The sequence below is a fragment of the Nicotiana attenuata genome, unplaced genomic scaffold (genome assembly GCF_001879085.1).
Source record: "Nicotiana attenuata strain UT unplaced genomic scaffold, NIATTr2, whole genome shotgun sequence".
Classification (NCBI taxonomy): domain Eukaryota; kingdom Viridiplantae; phylum Streptophyta; class Magnoliopsida; order Solanales; family Solanaceae; genus Nicotiana; species Nicotiana attenuata.
In genome coordinates, this window is record NW_017670370.1 from 636,077 (window position 1) to 656,278 (window position 20,202).

At 35.0% G+C, this 20,202-nt stretch overlaps 2 protein-coding genes across 3 annotated transcripts; one reads left to right on the plus strand and one right to left on the minus strand.

Annotated features, from left to right (window-relative positions):
* The first annotated feature begins 9,819 nt into the window (after positions 1-9,819).
* Positions 9,820-11,394, plus strand: LOC109238491 (ethylene-responsive transcription factor SHINE 3-like). Of its 2 annotated transcripts, XM_019404962.1 has the most exons (3): positions 9,820-9,964; positions 10,229-10,319; positions 10,766-11,394. In XM_019404962.1, the coding sequence occupies exons 2-3, from the start codon at positions 10,240-10,242 to the stop codon at positions 11,328-11,330; spliced, it is 645 nt and encodes a 214-aa protein (XP_019260507.1). In that variant the 5' UTR covers positions 9,820-9,964; positions 10,229-10,239; the 3' UTR covers positions 11,331-11,394. The 2 variants fall into 2 exon arrangements, with proteins under 2 accessions (XP_019260507.1, XP_019260506.1); XM_019404961.1 differs by lacking the exon at positions 9,820-9,964 and having other exon boundaries at positions 10,010-10,319.
* A 1,080-nt stretch (positions 11,395-12,474) lies between these two features.
* Positions 12,475-18,711, minus strand: LOC109238504 (RNA-dependent RNA polymerase 6). The gene is made up of 3 exons (XM_019404979.1): positions 18,469-18,711; positions 14,285-17,065; positions 12,475-13,647 (listed from the first exon to the last, which is right to left on the minus strand). Exons 2-3 carry the CDS (start codon positions 17,000-17,002, stop codon positions 12,772-12,774), a joined length of 3,594 nt encoding a protein of 1,197 aa, XP_019260524.1. The 5' UTR covers positions 17,003-17,065; positions 18,469-18,711; the 3' UTR covers positions 12,475-12,771.
* Between the last annotated feature and the right edge of the window lie 1,491 nt (positions 18,712-20,202).

The window sequence follows — 20,202 nt, forward strand, 5'->3', positions numbered from 1 at the left end:
TGTGTGTGTGTATATATATATATATATATATATATATATATATATATATATATATATATATATATATATATATATAACTACCAATTCAGATTGGGTGGGAGTAGTTTCAAGTTGGAGTTTTAAAATTATTTTTTTTAAAACAAGTTAGCTATAATAAAAAAAATGAAAAAAAGAAAGAAGAAAAACTACCCATTCAAATCGGGGAGTAGTTTCAAGTTGGAGTTTTAAAATAATTGTAAAATAAAAAATGAAATTAAAAAAATAAAAAATTACCAATTCAAATTGGGGAGTAGTTTCAAGTTGGAGTTCTAAAATTATTTTAAAATAAAAAACGAAAATAAAGCAATAAAAAAAGCCACATGGCACAATTAGTTAATAACAGAAACATTATTTATTAAAAATTAATAAAGAAATTAACTACCTAAATTAACTACTCAAACATGGGTGAGGATTGGTTTAGGTTAGTTAATTTTTTTATTTCGTTTTTTAAAATCATTTTCATTTTTCTATTTCGAAATAAAAAATGTATTTATTCATTAAAATTCAAACAATATTATTGAGAAAAATATAATAAAATTTAAAATTAAAAAAAATATTTTCAAGAGTAATAAAATATATATCTTCTATTATATTAAAAAAAATTAGACCAAAATATTAAATAAGTAATATGCTAATAATTTCTATTAACAATATAATTATACTAAATATGGACAATATAATAAACAAAAATACATAACAAAAAAGTTAGTTGATGACTATATAAATCCCTTTAATTTAATAGAGATTTTATTCATTAAAAGTCAGACAATATCTATTCTATTTATATAGAATAGGAGAAGCAAATTATTGTGATAATTCCAAATGTAACATCAAAAAATTAACAAAGTGACAACTTTTAGAACAAATCTCCAACAAATTTGGAGATTCAAAAATTATTTACAAAAAAGAATGATAAAAAAGACACAACAAAATTAACTACCTAAAATAACTACTCAAACATGGGCGATATAATAAAGATAAATACATTTAAAAATAAAAGTTATTCGATGACTACATAAGTCCCTTTAATTAATCAGAATTTGTTGATTAAAATTCAGACAATATTATTGAGAACAATAGAACAAAATTTAAAATAAAAATTATTTCAAGAATAATAAAATATATATCTTCTATTATATTACAAAAAAAAAAAGTAGTAGAGAAAAATATTAAATAAAGTAATATGCTAATAAAAATTTCTATTAACAATGCAATAATACTAAATATTGGATGATATAATAAAGATAAATACAAAACAAAAAAGTTATTCGCTGCCTGTATAAGTCCCTTTAGTTTAATCGAGATTTTATTCATTAAAATTTAGATAATATTATTATGAACAACAGAATAAAATTCAAAATAAAAAAATATTTCAACAGCAATAAATTATATATCTTCTCTTATATTATCAAAAGAAAGCGAGCAGACAAAAATAGTAAACAAAGTAATAATACTAATAAAAATTATTATTAAGAACGTAATAATACTAAACAACAGATAATGTAATAAAAGAAAAATATAGAACAAAAAAGATATTCACTAACTATATAAGTATCTTTAATTTAACTGAGATTTTATTATTGGTATATCGTATTGACAAATAAGATAACAATTTAAATTTATTAAAGAAATACAGTCTAATAGGATCAAACAAGCCCTATCATAATTTAATTTAATTAATATTTTTTTTAATATTTAACGCGCATCGCGCGGGTAAGACTACTAGTTATAATTTATTAAAGAAATACGGTCTACTAGTTATAATTACTATTTACCGCGCAACGCGCGGGCTGCGTACTTGCTCTCTTAGTGCACGTTAAGCAAGGTCTGCTAACTTGCGCTGGTAGGGATGGCGAGACAGAGGAAGAAGAACTCCATAGCTAAGGTAATGAGTGCAGACGAGGAAGATAAGGTAGAAGATGAAGATACAAGGTTAGTTACACCAGAAACGGAGATTCCCCAAGCTTTAGACTCGGTGCAACTGTTCCATTGGATGAAAGGCATGAGTAGTGCATCAACTATTCTGCATGGACAAGAGAGGAAGGAATCGGAGGAGCTGATGGCAACTCAAGCACAGGCAGCTCCGTCAACAAAGACCCCTGCAGATCCAACACTAAATGAGACGGACATGGCGACGGCAGCAAGGAAATTAACCTTCTCGTCTGGCATAGGGACTTCAAAACCAACTCTAGCTGCTGTGGTTCAAGGTAATCGATTTACAATAGGGTTTGAAATTGAACTATTACCCCCCTATTGTTAAAGATGGAAGGAAAATTGTTAGATTGAACCATATAGAAGTGGAAGAGCAGAATAGGAGATGGAGGACTAGCTTAATTGGCTATGTTATAGGTGGATCTCCTCAATTCAAAGAGATGCTGAAATTTGTGTATGGAGTCTGGCAGAGATTTGGTTCTTCAAAATGGACCATACACTTTCAATAACAGACCAATGATATTGAAAGTATGGGAACCAGATTTCCAAATTACTAAGGAATCCACAAAAATGTTCCAGTGTGGGACAACTTCCCTGGGCTACCTATACAGTACTGGACAGTGGAGAACTTAGGGAGAATTGCAAGCTCGATTGGGAACCCAATTTGTACTGATAAACTAATAGCACAGGAGGCTAGAATATTCTATGCTTGTATGTTGATTGAGATGGATGTGTCCCAAGCATTACCTGAGACAGTGCTGATAGAAACTGCTGAAGGAAAAATAAGGAAGCAAAAATTGAGCTATGATTGGCATCCTTCCTTCTGTCAAGACTGTCTTACAATAGGTCATGACACAGGGAAATGTAATGGCCAAACAGAGATGAAAAAGTACCCAGGACCTGATGCCAAAGGACAAATAGGTGGACGGAAAAAAGGGGGAAAAGAGTAATCACCAAATGGATCGCTAAGCCAAAGACAATTGGGAAGCACAGACTCAAGAGGTTACAGTTGAGGCCAGCAAAGAAGAACCAATTGCACCACCAGTCATCAGTACAGAAATAGAGCAGAAGGACAATGATTTTCAGATAGCTAAGTCAAAAGGAAAACAGGTGCAAAGTACCAAGGAGAAAAGCTCAATGAGAAAGGGTATGACTGATGAGACTATTGAAGCTATGCTGCATAAAAACAGATTCAATGCCTAAAGAATTTAGGAAAGGCAGGATGCTAGTTTGGCACCAAAAGAAGGAACAGTACCTTTGGTTCACCCCCTATGATTATTAGTTCATGGAATATTAGAGGGCTTAATAAGCCCTACAAGAAGAAAGAACTCAAGGCCTTTCTGCTTAAGAATAAAATTACAGTATTAGGGTGCCTTGAGACCAAAGTGAAAAAATGGAACGAAAAAAGAGTTAGAAGGAAGATTGGGACTGAATGGGAAGTATTCTCAAACTATTCATATGCTCCCAATGGGAGAATATGGATATTGTGGAACGCTCAGCAAGTAGATGTTAGTATAATCCGAGCTGGAACTCAATTGGTGCACTGTGAAATCAAGGACAGGAATTCAACTTTTAAGTGCTGGCTTACTTTTGTATATGGTTATAATACTGTTACAGAGAGACAGAAAATATGGAGTCAGATTAGACAGTTAAATAGCACTATGGTGGAGGCCTGGTTGATCCTAGGAGACTTCAATACTATGTTGTCTGTTAATGACAGAATTAATGGTAATCCAGTTCACCAGAGTGAAGTTGTTGATTTTCAAACTTGTGTTGAGGATACTGGTTTGGGATTGTTGAACAGAAAAGGATGTCAGTGGTCTTAGTGGAACAAAAGAGATGGTACTGATAGAATATACAGTAATATTGATTGGGCATTGGGAATCTCTTACTGGTTCATACAGTATGGCTATATAGAGGCAGTATATGAAAACTATGGAGTCTCTGATCACTCACCCATAGTATTATATACTGAGATAATTAGAAACCACTTACCAAAGCCATTTAGGCTTCTTAATGTGCTTTTGTAGGAAGATGATTTCTACAAGCTAGTACAAGAGGTGTGGGATCAAAATATAACTGGATACACTATGTATTTAGTTTGGCAAAAGCTGCAGAGACTGGGAGCAGGGCAAAAGGAATTAATGGAGTCTATAATTCAGTAGACAAAAAGGTTGAAATGCATAAAGATCAGCTACAGGATAATCAAAAGAGGATAGATGATGATCTATTCAACAATACTTTGATTTTGGAGGAGAAAGAACTACTGATGCAAGTAGAAAAGTGGCAAGGTATATAAGAGAATGTCTACAGGCACAAGTCTAGGGCAGTGTGGATTGCAGCAGGAGACTCAAACACAAAGTTTTTTCATGGACATTTGAAGGCAAAGCAAGCAAGAAACAGAATCTCTACTATCTGTAATGAGCTTGGACAAAAACTGACTGATCCTTTATTAGTTGAGCAAGAGTTCACATCTTTCTTTGAAGGTATTCTAGGAACAAGGGCTTCTGAATTGCCCTGCCTTGATGTAACCATAGCTAGGAATGGTCCTTGTTTGAATAGAGAGCAGCAATTGAACATGATCAAGAGTATATCTGATACTGAGATCCTACAAGGGCTTAAGGAATTACCAAGTGACAAAGCACCTGGCATTGATGGATTTCCAGTAGAATTCTTCAAGAAATATTGGAATATAGTTGGAGAAGAAATGACAAAGGCAGTCAAGGAGTTCTTTGAATCAGGAAAACTATTGAAAAGTGTATGCAGTGCAACTATTACATTAGTACCAAAAGTGGCTAGTCCTTCTTTTGTCAAAGAATTCCGGCCTATAGCTGGCTGTACCACCATCTATAAACTCATTGCCAGAATTCTCACTTCAAGGCTAAAAACAGTGGTGGACTTCATTGTTGGACCAGCTAAGTCAGCATTCATAAAAGGAAGAAGTATTCTAGACAATGTTATCATTGCTCATGAATTGGTGAAAGGGTATAGCAAAAGGGATTTCACCCAGATGCATTATCAAAGTGGATATAAGAAAGGCCTATGATTATGTTGAATGGTCATTCTTACAAATGGTATTGTTGGAGTATGGGATACCTACCAAGATGGTGCAGTGGATTATGGAATGTGTAACTAATGCAAACTATTCTATACTGATTAATGGTGGCCTCACAAAAAGATTTCAAGCAAAGAAGGGATTGAGAAAGGGGATCCTATATCCCCATACTTATTTGTCCTAGTAATGGAGTATTTGAGCAGAACCTTGAAGACTCTCAAGGACATTTCTGATTTCAATTCCCATCCAAGATGTGCCAAAATGAATCTCACCCATATCTGTTTTGCAGATGATCTGATCATGTGTTGCAGAGCTGATAGGTCTCTATCCAACTACTACTAGACAAGTTCAATCATTTCTCAAAGGTGACAGGACTCATGGCTAATTTAGATATAAGCTCTATCTATGTAGCTGGAGTTACCTAGGGGTTTAAAGAAATGATATGCTCTGACTATCAATTCAAGCTGGAATCCTTGCCATGCAAATACTTGGGAGTCCCTTTATCCTCAAGGAAGCTATCTATTCAGCAATGCATGCCATTAGTGGAGAAGATTACAAACAGAATAAAGTGCTGGACATCAAAACTCCTATCATACAGTGGCAAACTACAACTGATAAGAATTGTTTTATTTGAAATGCAGACCTACTGGGGGCAGGTGTTTTTTATACCTAAGAAAATTATACAACTAGTAAACTATGTCTGTAGAACTTTTCTGTGGACAGGAATTTATAGTCCTTCAAAGAGAGCTTTGATTTCATGGGACATAATATGCATGCCTATATTAGCTGGAGGTTTAAATGTTATAAACTTTGAATGGTGAAACAAAGCAACACTGTGTAAGCTAATATGGGCAGTACATTCAAAGAAGGATGCTCTCTGGATCAAATGGATACACTCAGTGTATATAAAGAATAAGGATTTCAATATTATTGCTGGCTGGTAAGGAAAGTATTTGATGTAAGAGACTGGTACATAGATATTGAATCCTTTGCAAATATTAACAAGTTTTGCAGAAAGGGACAGTTCAGTATACAGAAGATATACACTCTATCAAGACCTCAGTATCAAAAGGTTGGATGGAAAGCCTTACTACTGGGTACAAGTATCCCTAGACACAATTTTATACTATGGCTAGCTCTAAATCACAGACTTACTACTGTGGATAGACTAGTAGCATGGGGCATACAGGTTGATCTTGGATGTGTTTTATGTAAGAATGGAAAGAATGAAACTATGGCTCACCTGTACTTTGAATGTCAATACTCAAGGAGCATATGGGACACTCTGCTCAACTGGATAGGAGAGAAGCATCAGATTGGTTCATGGGAAGAGGAAGTTAAATGGCTGAGTGCAAGAACAAAAAATAGTCGAGCTTATGGTAGTATTCTGGCATTTCTGTTTGCATCAGTAATATACCACATTTGGAAAGAAGGGAACATGCACAGATTCCAGGGAAACGAGATTGATATGAATAAGAAGATACGAGACATTGTCCTTCAATTACATATCAAAGGGCAGCAGAAGGCAAAATGGAAGAAGTACTTAGAAAGAGTGAATAGTTTCCCTCTATGAAGTCTAGTGTAGTAGAGGAACTATTAAGTTTGTAAATGTCTTTTTTTATAGTTATTTTGATGTTATTTTGAGTCTAACTCTTTAGTCCAAAGGAGTTAGAAGTGCTGTAAATTTCATTACTGATTAAATAAAATTTGATATTTGACCAAAACAAAAAAAACTACTGCCTAATTTAGTTTCCTATTCAAGATGGGTGTCATTCGGCACTAGTAAATATAGTTTTAAATCTAATAGGTCTATATAATAGGCCGACATTATTTGCAAAGTAATCCAAAGTAAATATTGATTTTGTTGTATTTCTTTTATAATGCTTTTATTATTTAAAATAAAGAACATCTCCCACTAAACGAAGAGTCCAATAATATTAATTTGCTAGTAAACAGCACAATACTTCTTCGTAAGACATAAAATAAAGTCTTAAAATCAATATAATTCTAAGCCTAAACTCACTTATAAGTCGAATTGTGACAAAGACTGATACTACCATTAAAAACCCTGCATATGTCACTATCAATGTTTTAAAAGGCGGGGGCGTGAGGCGAGGCGTTTTACCTCTGACGAGGCGAGGCGTAAGCCCCGAGACATTGGGCGTAAGTCCCACGGATCTTTAAATTTACTAATATCAAAAATTTTAAGATGATATAAAATAAAAAATAATTATAAAAATTACATTAAAATTACAAAATCATAACAAATAATCTATTTAAAATATTTATAAATTATAATTCAATTATGAATAATACGAAAAGTATGGCATATATAATAATATGCAAATTAGCTGCAACGTCGTTACAACTCAAACATCAAAAGTAATGTATTGGATACAAAATCTTATATGTATCTCTTAAGGAGTAATGAATCTTGAAAGAATTTCGATATTATAATTTGATATTTTTCTTAAAATACTCCTTTTATTTAATATGCTTTCTATTTGAAAGAGAATTTATATAAAAACATAATTCACAATTTAAAAATAATTCTCTAGAATCATTTATTTTTAAGTTTCAACAAGTTAATAAAGTGACATATAATTCGCCATACAATACCATATAACTAAAAATTTGTAAATAGTTACTAGCTAATACTGAGCTATTAAATTAATAAGTAGTGTATCTCGTAAACATATAAAAAAGAGTTAGAAAAATAAGTTAAAAAAAATTATGGACTATTATATAGTAAAGACATAAAAAAAGTTAATAAATAAATACTTTTTATATGAAAGATTTATTTAAAATTAACTATCATAGCAGTCTTAGTGGATAACGTGCAATAATTTTTATTTTAATTATGACATAAAATACTCTCAACTTAATGATTTATGATTAAGAAAATAGTAAATTTGAATAGTCAACCATTTATTAAAAATAATTGAGGTTTTACAAGGTTAGTTACATACAATTGCATAAAGTTCTATTAGGCGAGCCCAATACGCTGGGCGTTGGACGTGTTCGGAGCGTAAGCTCCGATGGTCGAAGTGTAAGTCTCACGGAACTAAGTCCTACACTTAAGCCCAGGAGTATTTTACGAGCGCTCCGCCCTAAAATAAGCCCCAGACAAATCCCAATTCTGCCTTTTAAAACATAGGTCACTATCGCCCACTCCCCACCTCCAAATCTTCATCCTATAGGAAGGAGGAGCAACAATTTTCATTTCTTTTTCTTGTACTGCTGGCACATTTGACTCTTCTTGTTTTGGTGCAACGTCATACTTTATAAACCAATTTACCTTTTTATTTTGGTCCAAAATAAGTATCCAGTTATATAACAAAAAACCAATTCGATTTATTTTTCAAAAATTACCCTCTATTGCTAAAAAGTCTTTTACTCCTCACATTAACTATGTTGCTACATATAATAAAGGGTAATTTAGCTAGCGTTTGGACATAGATTTAGTTGAAATTTGAAAAAACAAATTTTGAAGTAGTTTTGAAAAATAATTTTTGAAAGTTGAAATTATGTTTGGACATGCATTTTATTTGAAAAAAAATTGAAGTTTTGTGAGTGGGAGAACAAGTTTCACCCAAAATCTACCCTAAACTAGATTTTGGGAACTTGAAAAATAATTTCAAAAAATTTTCAAAAATAGATCATTAATCTATGAACAAACAATGTTTTCAAAAAAGATTTGAAAAAACATTGCTAAAATGTATGGCCAAACGGTGCCTTAGTTATATTAACTATTTTTGTTTAGAATTTAGTATTTCAAAACAAATTGGTCACTTATTGTGGATGAGAGGTATTATTATATACTTAACTGTTTGACTTGCCATTAGGGTGTAGGAGAATCATTTGGCGGTGCTTTATCCACTAGTAGCAACCCATTTAACCTAATCCATTGATTTCTATGTAGTAGATTGAGGGGAGAGTACAGTTGCGTTTGTAGTTTAATGACTAGTGAAGAGATGAATATGCGAGCCTTACTTTTGAACTGAACGACTTACATTATGAAAATATATAAAAAAAATATGTACGAGCGATACCAATTTATGATATCTACGAGTAACAGTAATCTAAAACAGTAGTGCTAAGTTGACACCAAGGCTATATCTTCTTTCTTGTCTTACATTCACACTATTCATTGACTGTTTTCTTTTCTTGTTCAACTTCTATTGTAAGACAGGTGGAAACTAATCATTTTCCAAGTTTTCTATGTTCTAACAACTAAATACAATTTGGAAATATATTCCTAGAAAACATGATAATTTGATCCCCTTCTTCATCATTGTGACAAATATCAAAGTCCTCTCTTTCTCCCTTTCCCTTCCTACTTAATTTCACCATATTATCACCCAACCAAATATAGTTAGGAGTTTAAATTATTCCTTAGTAATGTCAAAAATGGAAAACCGCATCCATACTTGAGGAAAGTATTAGGTTTCCTTAAAGATGACAGTGTGTATTAATTGGTAATTAAAGTTAGAAGTTCAGTAGAGTTTGAAAAAGATGGAGAATGGAGAAGGAAAGAAGAAGCCTGTTCCTTCTTTTTCCACATAAAGCCAGACTCAAATATTGGCCAAAACTTTGTCCTATGTATTACTATTACTTTCTCATTTACTCCCATGCAGTTATGGATATTAAGGTTCAGTCAAAAGATTATAGATGAGCAGGTGAACTCCTTTATTGCACTCTCCAACTCCCTCCACTCCCCCCCAAGTGATCATCTATATATAAACACACACATACATACATATATACAGAAAGTTATTTTCAGCTATTATAAATCTTTTACAGTTCATGTCACTTCATTTAAGCCCGTCACAGTCAAATAAAATTATGTATCGTAAGGATTTATCATAAATTGACTAGTTTTACGCGAACTGTCAACCTACTGGAAAAGTTCTTTATTCGGGTTGGGGACCGGGCAATGTAAGAGAGTTATTTATATTTATTGAACCAGAAAATGAACATTTGATGTATAGTGTGCTTTGTAGACATACCTACCTTCTCTATAAATTCCATTACTAAACTCATCTTCCTCTTCTACCGACACCACTCTCTGTGATGGCTTTAATTCTTCTCATCTAACCCTCATTTCATCATTCATTTCTGTGTCTCCCTTTATCACAACTTCTGCAACTTTTTTTTTTTTTTGGTTTATTTTTTCTTACATATATTAATAATCTGTGACAGAGAAGAACAACATGGTACAATCAAAGAAGTTCAAAGGTGTCAGACAACGCCAGTGGGGCTCTTGGGTTTCTGAAATTCGCCACCCTTTGCTGTAAGTTCTTTACCTCCCTCTCCAAACCCCCCCCCCCCCCTCTCACCCACCCCACAAGCAAAACTATAAGTACATGCAATGTACAGGTCTGAAGAACTCCTACTTGTTAAATTTTCAACATTCTTTTGCTTTGAGTACTATGTTTTCTCCAGGATAAGAAAATGCTGCTGCACTGTATCTTCACTAGTACTATAAAAATGTCAACTTTCCTCTCTAAAAGGGCAACCCGGTGCACTAAGCTCCCGCTATGCGCGGGATCCGGGGAAGAGCCAAGCCACTAGGGTCTATTGTACGCAACCTTACCCTGCATTTTTGCAAGAGGCTGTTTCCACGGAACTTTCCTCTCTATTTAAAAGATTTTCCACAATTTAATGTTTCTTGAATTTCTAAATCTTTGTATAGATGATCTCATTTTGTTCTAAGAGACCAAGTATTTCTGTTCATAGGAAGAAAAGGATATGGCTCGGAACATTTGAGACAGCAGAGGAAGCAGCAAGAGCATATGATGAAGCAGCAATCTTGATGAATGGTCAAGTTGCAAAAACAAACTTCCCAATAGTAAAGGAGAATGATGTTAACAACAGTAATGACAAGAAATTCCCCTTATCTTCTGCATCAACACTGTCCACTGTGCTCAATGCAAAGCTGAGGAAATGTTGCAAAGATCCAGCCCCTTCCATGACCTGTCTGAGGCTCGATAACGATAATTGTCATATTGGAGTATGGCAAAAGAGATCAGGAAAAAATTCAGGTTCTAATTGGATAACAAAAGTTGAGCTTGGGAAGAAGGAGGAGCCTCATCAAAGCCATGAGAGTATGAATTCTTGGTCTCTATCATCATCCTCTGGTTCTACATCCTCTTCATCTTCTTCTGAACTTGGAATTAATAAGCCATTGGATGAAGAAAACAGAGCTGCTATGCAGATGGTTGAAGAGCTACTCAATTGTAATTCTCCATTTTCTTCTGCACCTATTAATGATCTCTCTCCCTCTTTTTCCAACTTTAAATGATAGCAAATATGGGATGTAGTACATAGTTAATTAGGTATCCTTAGACCAGTTACAGTAAACCCCCCCCCCCCCCCCCCTTGAAGGTGTCTTCCCTAAATACCATAATCTACAATAATATGGACTAAAAAAAGTTGAATATTCAACTGGCCATATCTCACTCCTTATATGATCAGATGTATGTATATGAAGATGAGTAATAATACTACCATAAAGTGGCTGATTTCTTAATTAAGTTCATTTAATCCTCTTAACACAAAATAGATTGTATGAATTGCTCCAAGATCCTTCTTTTATATCTTGCAAACTTGATATTTCTGCCATTTCCCCCTACCAGGAAATAAAAATAAGTAGGACAATTCCTCTTCTAATTTATATTTTGAAGTCCTTCCCTTGTCCATGAATAAGAAAGATGAGCTCAATCTTGTAGGGCTCTATCCCACAGGGTAGGGGTAGGGGTAAGGTCTGCGTACACACTACCTTCTCCAGACCCCACTTGTGGGATTATACTGGGTTGTTGTTGTTGTTGTTGTTGAGCTCAATCTTGTAGGGGCTAGGACTCCTCTCATCTAAGTCTTATTTCCAACAATTTGAAAAAGTGCAATGCTCAATTGAAGGGAAAGAAACCCTGGCAAAGAGTTGTGTTAGATGGGAAACAAGTGCATTAAATTTAGGCCAGATAGGGCATGTGTGGTTTTAAGACTTGGTCCACCTAACCAGCTGGAATCCGCTGGGACAGTTCTTGACCCCATTAATTGCTGCTGTACAAGTAGTGTCCTATGTTTCATGTGGCTTGGGAAGAAAATGAGTTTCAAGAACAAGGTTGAAAACTGAAGGGCACTTCTGTTTGGTTGACAACAAACCATGTGGTCTGAAATGATTTGCACTTCCTAAAACCCTTTATAGATCATCATGCCAAACAGAGACTAAAATAAGCTCAAAACTGAGTGGTTAACTTTGGTACCATATGAAAAAAAAACTGAACTTCCAACTCAAAATCTCAAGGCAATAGGTAAAGCAGTTCAATTAAGAAGCTCTGTTGGATGACTTTTACACCCGAACGTGGCGACATGGGATAATATATAACTTAACAGCAACAAAATATCCTCAATCCTTTCCTGTTCCTTGTTATCGCATTTTAATATGATTAAACATGACAAAGTCTTTCTTTCTGACCAAGAATAATAAAAGAAAAATGAAATTACAAGCTCATGAGACAATTCTGAAATGCGAAAACATTCATAAAAACCAAAAGTATATGAGAACTATTCCAAGAAAACTCGGGCAACAAGCAAATCACCAGTATCAGCAGGCAAACTCATGGATGAAATTACATATAATAACAGATCAACGTAAGGAAACAGGAGGATTAGGAGGTCCTAAAGGACATCAAACCAGGTTTGATAATGGCAGAGAGGCCTTGCAGCCAAAGAGTTGATGAGCATCATATTTTGTCAACAAGATACCTTCCAAGGGAATTGATTGGCTTGGTAGAGTCGGAATACTGCAATCCCCTGTGCCTAATTTTAATTCGAGCAAGGTAATCTGCTGCAATCCATGCAAAACTTAACATTACAGTACTTGAGACAGCATCTGGCAATTGCAACTCCAGTGATCTAGCAACCCAATGCGGATTGTAGGTGACCTGATACCATGCAGATGCCTTTCTTTCATACATATCATTCTTCTCATCATCGGGAAGAAGATCAAAATCAGGCTCCATACGCTCGAAGACATTCCTGAACTCCTTCCTCAGCGTATTATATGCGTGCTTCAGCCTCTCTTTTAATTCCCCTTGCTTCTTAGCACTGTACTTTGGCATGGACCATATATGTCCAGTAACCACCTCTTCTTCCCTGTTAACTTTGTATTGCCCTAAAAGTCCATGCAACTGACCATCATAAGAACATTTGCTGTTCCATGCATCGTCTATGAAAGCTGTGGATCCTGGGATCTCAAGACTAGAGTCATATGGGATGTCGTTTGGGACAAGCTCAAGTCCAGCAGATACTTCACCTTCTGTATCACATACATCTTTCACTTGCCTATACAATTTGCCCAAAATTTTCTTTGACTTGTATGATTGGAATTCCTCTTTCCCCATGAAGTCGGGATACATTTTTGGTTTGAGGTCAAACGGCATGGTCACAAGTTTTCCAGTTTTGGGGAAATCAACGGCTAGAGCAGCAAGCTCTGCCAATTTTAGGCACTTCTCATCCAAAGCTCCAAATTCACTGAGGTCAGCATGAACCACATGTGCGTTGCAGATTTCTCCTAGACTCTCTTGGACCATGTTTTTTGAAAAAAAATCTATTATGTCCTGTAAACAGAGCAAAAGATATTTAAAACTGAATAAATACCGCACGTGAAAAATAAAAAATAAACTAATATTAGGCAACCAGTTAAATGATCCAACCAATAACAAGTTCTAAAAAGTAGACTTAAATTTCTAATCAAGCGCAAAGTTTTGAATGTAGCCTGATAGCACAAATAATCACAAATATTTGAGCCTTGAAGAGCACAAGATCTTTACAAGTGTCTTTTGCTTTATCTTTTTATTTCTAGCGAGACAGAAAAAGAGTCTCCCTCTTCTATTACAACTAAATCAACTACGGACAAACTAAACAACTTAAATATGATCAAATGCAAACAACTTACCATAAAAAGGAAAATACACATATCAGAGAAGCGTCAAGTTGGGGCTCATAAGACAAGAAAAGTGAGAAACAAGTATATCTTACTTATGCAACAAAAATAAAAACAGTTGTTAAATACAAATATTAGCTAAAAAAAGTAATGGTAGCTTTTCTAGAAGGCTTATAAATATTTCATCTACATTCTAACCAAATGAACATTATGTTGCAAAACAAACTTATAAGCATCTGAAAAAGCTAACCAAATAATTAGGAAGATATGAACCACAGCTGCAAGAAATATAATTATTGTTGGGTAGCTACCATATGATTAACTTGACGACCCATCTGTTTGACTTCCGCAGGTTCATAGTTCATCGGGATCCAGCTTTTCTTACTGGGTGGGATGAGATTTTCATCCCAAGTCACAAAGTAGAGGTCACCGTCCAGGTCACTTCCTGATGCTTCATTTGAATGTGGCCTATCCCCCTTCTGAGGAAAGACCAGACAATCATAGAGATGGTGTAAACCAGGAACATCTACAGCCTCCAGAATCCTCACATCCCCAGGATGAAGACACGGGTTCTTTGCAATTACAACAAGGCCCTTTACTACTTGAAGATTTTTCTTTATATCAGAAAATTTCGGACCATGCTTAATAAAACAATTCTCCAAAGAAGGGCTTGACACTTGAATAAAGCATTGGCCTTGCTCAAGCTCACCTAATTCATCCAAACAGCCCATCAACCACCTTCCCGAAGGAACAAATATCCTTGCCTTATTCCTGAGGTCCCCAAGCTGAGAAGCTCTTATGCTAGAGAGCATCCCTCTTAAATGAGGCTCACTTTGAGGTTTAAAACCTGCACTCAACATTATAGCTGCAGTATTTCCTGCCTCAGCACATGAAGCTGTGATGACATCAAAAGCCACGTCCGAATCCACGAGCATTTTATCCAACCCTGATATCATTTCTTTTTGCATTTCCCAGAATATTCCATCTTTAACATCCAAGGAAGAGAGCAGGGTTACTATTTGCCGGTTCAGGAAACCAGGTTGAAATCTCGTCCAAGAGCATATTTCAAGGATAGTGTGATTTGAGTCGAATTTCTTCATACTTGGCCTCAGAGAAAGGCGGATGCCATCATTCTTTGTCGGCCAACAAGCAACAACACCTTTACAACCAGCATATCTTATCTGATAAGCAGAAGGAGGGTTGACACTTAAATGCAGCTTCTCTGCAACTTCTACAGCTAGATCTGCTGATATCATGCCGATTCCATCAGAGAAAACATACCCATTTCTTTCAATATCTGGAAGCTCTGAGTTAACCTCACTTGAAGGGACTTCCACTGTTGCATAAGTTGATGAAAAGCACTGTCCCATCCTAGCTGCACATTTGGCGACATTCCTGTTACTGAACCTCCCCATCCAGCTTATGATGCCGGGCACCCTAATTTTAGGGTCTTCTGCAAAAAACCAGGCAGAACGATCCCTCAGCTGGTTAGCTGAGAATGCCAAAAAGGAGTACTTTCGACCACACAAATGAAATCCTCTACTCAGAATACTTTTCACCCTTTGGAAGATTGCAGTTCTCTGGGGATTCGAATTTGATGTGATTTCCCTCACAATGGTAGCAGCATAGTATGTCAGCACATTCCTATTCAAGTTCCGCATGCCCTCGTCCATGAATGTAACTCGCAAAAATCGATCTGCAACATGTTTATAATTCCTGAGGACTCTGTTGGAAAGCTCCACAGTCGGTGGAAGACAGTATGCTTTGGTTGGGGTGATAACCAATCTCCTAACCTCTACAATATCATCCAACTCTCCAGTTCTCTCGAGAAGTTTAGGGTTTTTCAACAGCCATTTCCGGATGCCTACTAACTTCTGAATAGCATCATTGACAGGCCATTTGTAAGAAAACATGTGCTTCAGTGCAGCTAAATTAACCTCCTCCTGATGACTTCTAAGTAAGTAAAAGAATTCATTAGTCATTTGATGCTGATTAACTATGCCTTTGTGCAAAACCGCATTCACCAGAAACATGACCTTAAAGCTTATACCTTCATTTTGGAAGCAGAAGAAAGGATCTGACATGGACACCCCAAAATCAGGCTCATCCCTCACCCGGAGCATCTTCCGGTTACACATTTCTACCATGGGCACCCTATGAAAACTGAAATATGCCATGGCCTTCTCAAAGCTAGGACCATTGCGAGGCCGAATTGAAATACGGTAGGTATTACACCTACCAATGGCTCCACTACCTGTAATGTCTGTGGTACGGATCCATTGATCATCATCGTCTAACAAGTCAAATGCAACTGATTCTTCAATATCATCATCAGCAGTTCTATAGAAAACCAATGGAGATGAAGCCAACTGCAACAGTATTACCAAAGACGTAAAGTCTTTACATTTCTTTATCTCATTGATTTCCCTTACCAAAAACTCAATCTTGAAATTGCATTTTATAATGGCATGTCTGGCTTCACCCCTGAAAGAGAAAGCAGTATCCTTTGTGAAAAGTATTTTGCATGCCCCGTTGAATGGGTCCACAAGAAAGTCAACACCAGTACGAGGTCCCCTCCAACCAACCACAAAGTCATCTTTACTAACCAGTACTCCCATCTCTATACTAACATCTGAAAATTTAAAGGGCATGGTAGTTCTTCTCCGCTGATTCAGACGATAGGGATTCTCGGGTCCCAAACTAACGATCAAAGGCTTCTTTCCTAGTATGAGTTCATTACCCCCAGCAGCAGCCAGAGCATGCTTTGCGGACTCTGAAGATGCAAAATGAACGAATGCATGAGGTACCACTTTTTCGTAATCTTTCATTCTTTGCACCCTCTCTGCATCAACGTCAAAAGTTGGGTAAGAGTCAGGAGGGGTGGATGAAATCTTTAATCTACATCTCCATACTTGTCCAACTTGTTCTTCCAGATATTCTGAAAGCATTTTCGCATTGACATCATTGTCGAACCCACCAACACTAATTTGAGTCACTACGAGATCCTTTTCAGAGCCCTCTGATCCCATCTTTTTCTTTAACGAGTCACAAGTACTTTTGGACTTGCTTGTTCACACAACATCCAAGTTCACCTGTTATATGACCCAATATTTGTGAGAAAAATGGAACATAACAAACATTAACTAAAAGGATGAACAATGAATGAGGCAGAAAAATGTTTAACAATTTATAGAATACAATAGTGCATCAGGTTGCTGAGAAGGATCAGCTATGAGCTGGAAAATCATAGTTCATGATCTTACCAATCGACATGTTGATTATTCATTTAGACTGCATGGATAACTTTCTAAAAGGTCCTTAAGCATTTCTACTTTCTAAGTGCAGGAAAAAAAATATTAACAAATAAACTAACCAATTATGCACAAGAAGATGAAATATAAGTGCACTGCATTTCAGTAGTTAGACATTGATGAGACACCGTGGAAGAAAAAAATCAAGGAAATAGAGGACAACATGGGCCAATAACTCCTCTTCTTTACCAATTGACAATTTGAAAAACAGACATCTGCAAATCAGTATTTTGTACTATCTTCAGGTATTAGTCATGTTTTTTGTCCATGACTCCTTTGGTACATCTTTCTATCAGATATGTTTGAATTTCACTGCAAAAGGTCACTGACTAACCTTTCAGTGCCCATATAAGAGCATCTAATTTTCTGGCTCTGTGAATTAAAGGCATTCAATTAGCAGATAACTAGTCGAACAATCTCAGAACACATCTTTAACCTAATATTTGATACTCTCTGAAGAAGAAACCTAAATAAACACACCTCTATAGCTGCAACTTTATTAAGTAATCGTGTTGCAGCACCATGTGAAGAATAGTTGATCAAACAAAATTATGCCTAATTCACTTTCTCGAAATCTCACCCAATTTTTTCCTTTTTCTTTTTTTGGTTTCCCACCAGGTGTCCGGTACCCGCATTGGAGCCCGACTATATCCGGATTCGCGCCGCGTAGGGCCCCTTTAGGGGAAGTGCTCCCTACCAAGGATTTTTCCATGCCCAGGGCTCGAACCCGAGACCTCTGGTTAAGGGAAGAGCAGTCCCATCCACTGCACCACATCCTTTGATAGTCATTTTTCCCTTGATTAAGGACAAATGATCAATTGATGGAAATTTGGATCAGAATTTCAAAACGGTACAAACTTTAAGAAACCCAATCGAGAAAATTTCCATAACCCACTTTCTGTAACTAAAGGAAAAACAGAATACTGCATAAACAACGCAGCCATAAGTGAAACAAATGATCAATTGATAAAAATTGGGATCAATATTTAAAAAAGATACAAAGTTTAAGAAACCCAATTGAGAAAAACACATAACAAGAGAAAGAAAACCACTTTCTGTATAAACAGTGCAGCAATAAGCGAAGCAAATTATCATGGATGCAAATTAGGATCAAGAACTTCAAAAAGATAGAAACTTTAAGAAACCAAATTGAGAAAAATGCAAAATGAGAGAAACCCACTAACCTTTCTGAACCAAATGACCATCAACAACACAACCCAAGAAGGAAATGCAAGAAATTAGAACAAAAGAGTGAGTGAGTGAGTGGACTATGAATTGACTGAATTTTGATGGTTCCCTTTTGCTTCTTGAAGAAGCTTACAGTTTTGGAGACAGTTTTGGCTATGGGGCCATGGTACCTTTTTCACGCGGGAAGGATGTATCCATTTCCCTCTTTTGAGTACGGAGAATATTTGCAGGAAAAACAAACCAAAAAGAGTAATAAAAGAATGTACAATTCATTTTTCTAAACTTACTAGTCTGCGTGTATCCTATTCAATAAGTATAATATTTTCTTTTTTAAAATCACATAATATTATATTAAAATATAATATAAAGTTTAAGAAAAAGTATAAGTTTTAGAAGATGAAGATTGTCGATCCTATTTAGCTAACTCAATAAAAGAAAAATTATGCCCCTTAAAAATACTCAATCTTTTTAGTAAATATATTGAAGTTAAAATTTATTCCAGTTATATAATTTTATAATTTCAATTTCGTAAGTTATCATATTTCAATTTATAAAGCTTCCTTTTAGTCTTTAGACATGCGTTTTGCGTGTGTAACTTATATCAATGAGTACACAGACTGTTTGGATAAAAAAATAAAACTTAAATTAAAAGTATACATTTCTCAAGATAGCGAATATTAATCCCATTTACCTAGTTCAACGAAGGAAGCAATATTTTTATTGTGATTTTTGACGTTGTCTCCACTTACCGAAGTGATGTGATTCCCGTCTTTCTTCCTGTCTCTCTCTATCTTTATCTCTCCCTTTCTCTTTTATATTCTTAATTGTTTATATAAGTGTAATTTATAGATAGTATACTAAAAATTCGATGAAGAGAAGTGTGTTGTTTGTGTACTAAATTAAAATTGTTAAAATATAATACCAAATGAATTATAGTTATGTTATATCATTCAAATGATAAAATAATCCATATAAGAAAAATTCTTAGCTATTTTTAGCATCCACATAGTTAGAATAAGAAAGGATTCTTAAATAGACTTTTATATTTTGTTTTTGGATATGAAAATAATATTTTCCAAAACCACCTATCTTTCAACTTCTTGATTTTGAAGTCCAAAATATTAGGATTTTTATATAATACATACAAAAAGATTTCATAAGCAACATTTTTGTTAATATTAAGTCTTAAATATGAGAAAATAATTACATGAAATTTTGTTCAACGTGAAATTATTTTTAAAAAATACTATTAATATATAGATATAGATAATCCATACCGATCTACGTAGTTGCAGCATAAACTGCATATGCATTCCATTCGTGAGAGTTATTCTTCGCCAAAAAATTTATAATTATACAAAGGCATATAATGAAGTCATTGTGATTTGTAATATTGTCTGAGTTAAGTGTAAAATGAACGTGGAATAGATATTTATTTTTGTGAGCGTTACTGTGTTAAAATACAAAATCAGGAAAATAAAACTGTTAGAAGAATTAAAGAAATCTGGAAAAATAGTAGAGTTTAAGAAATATTCCGAGTCCACAATTTGCTTGTGTGTCCTTAAGGAATTTTAACCCCCTCACACGTTGCCAAGGTAATGGATTAAATCCTCCCAGGATAAAACGGATAAACCTTCCTGCAACAGTGGCAATACAAACTACAGGATACCAACGAACTTAAAGAACGGAGCAAAATCACACTTACGAATTTGAGAGAGAGAGACTGCGAA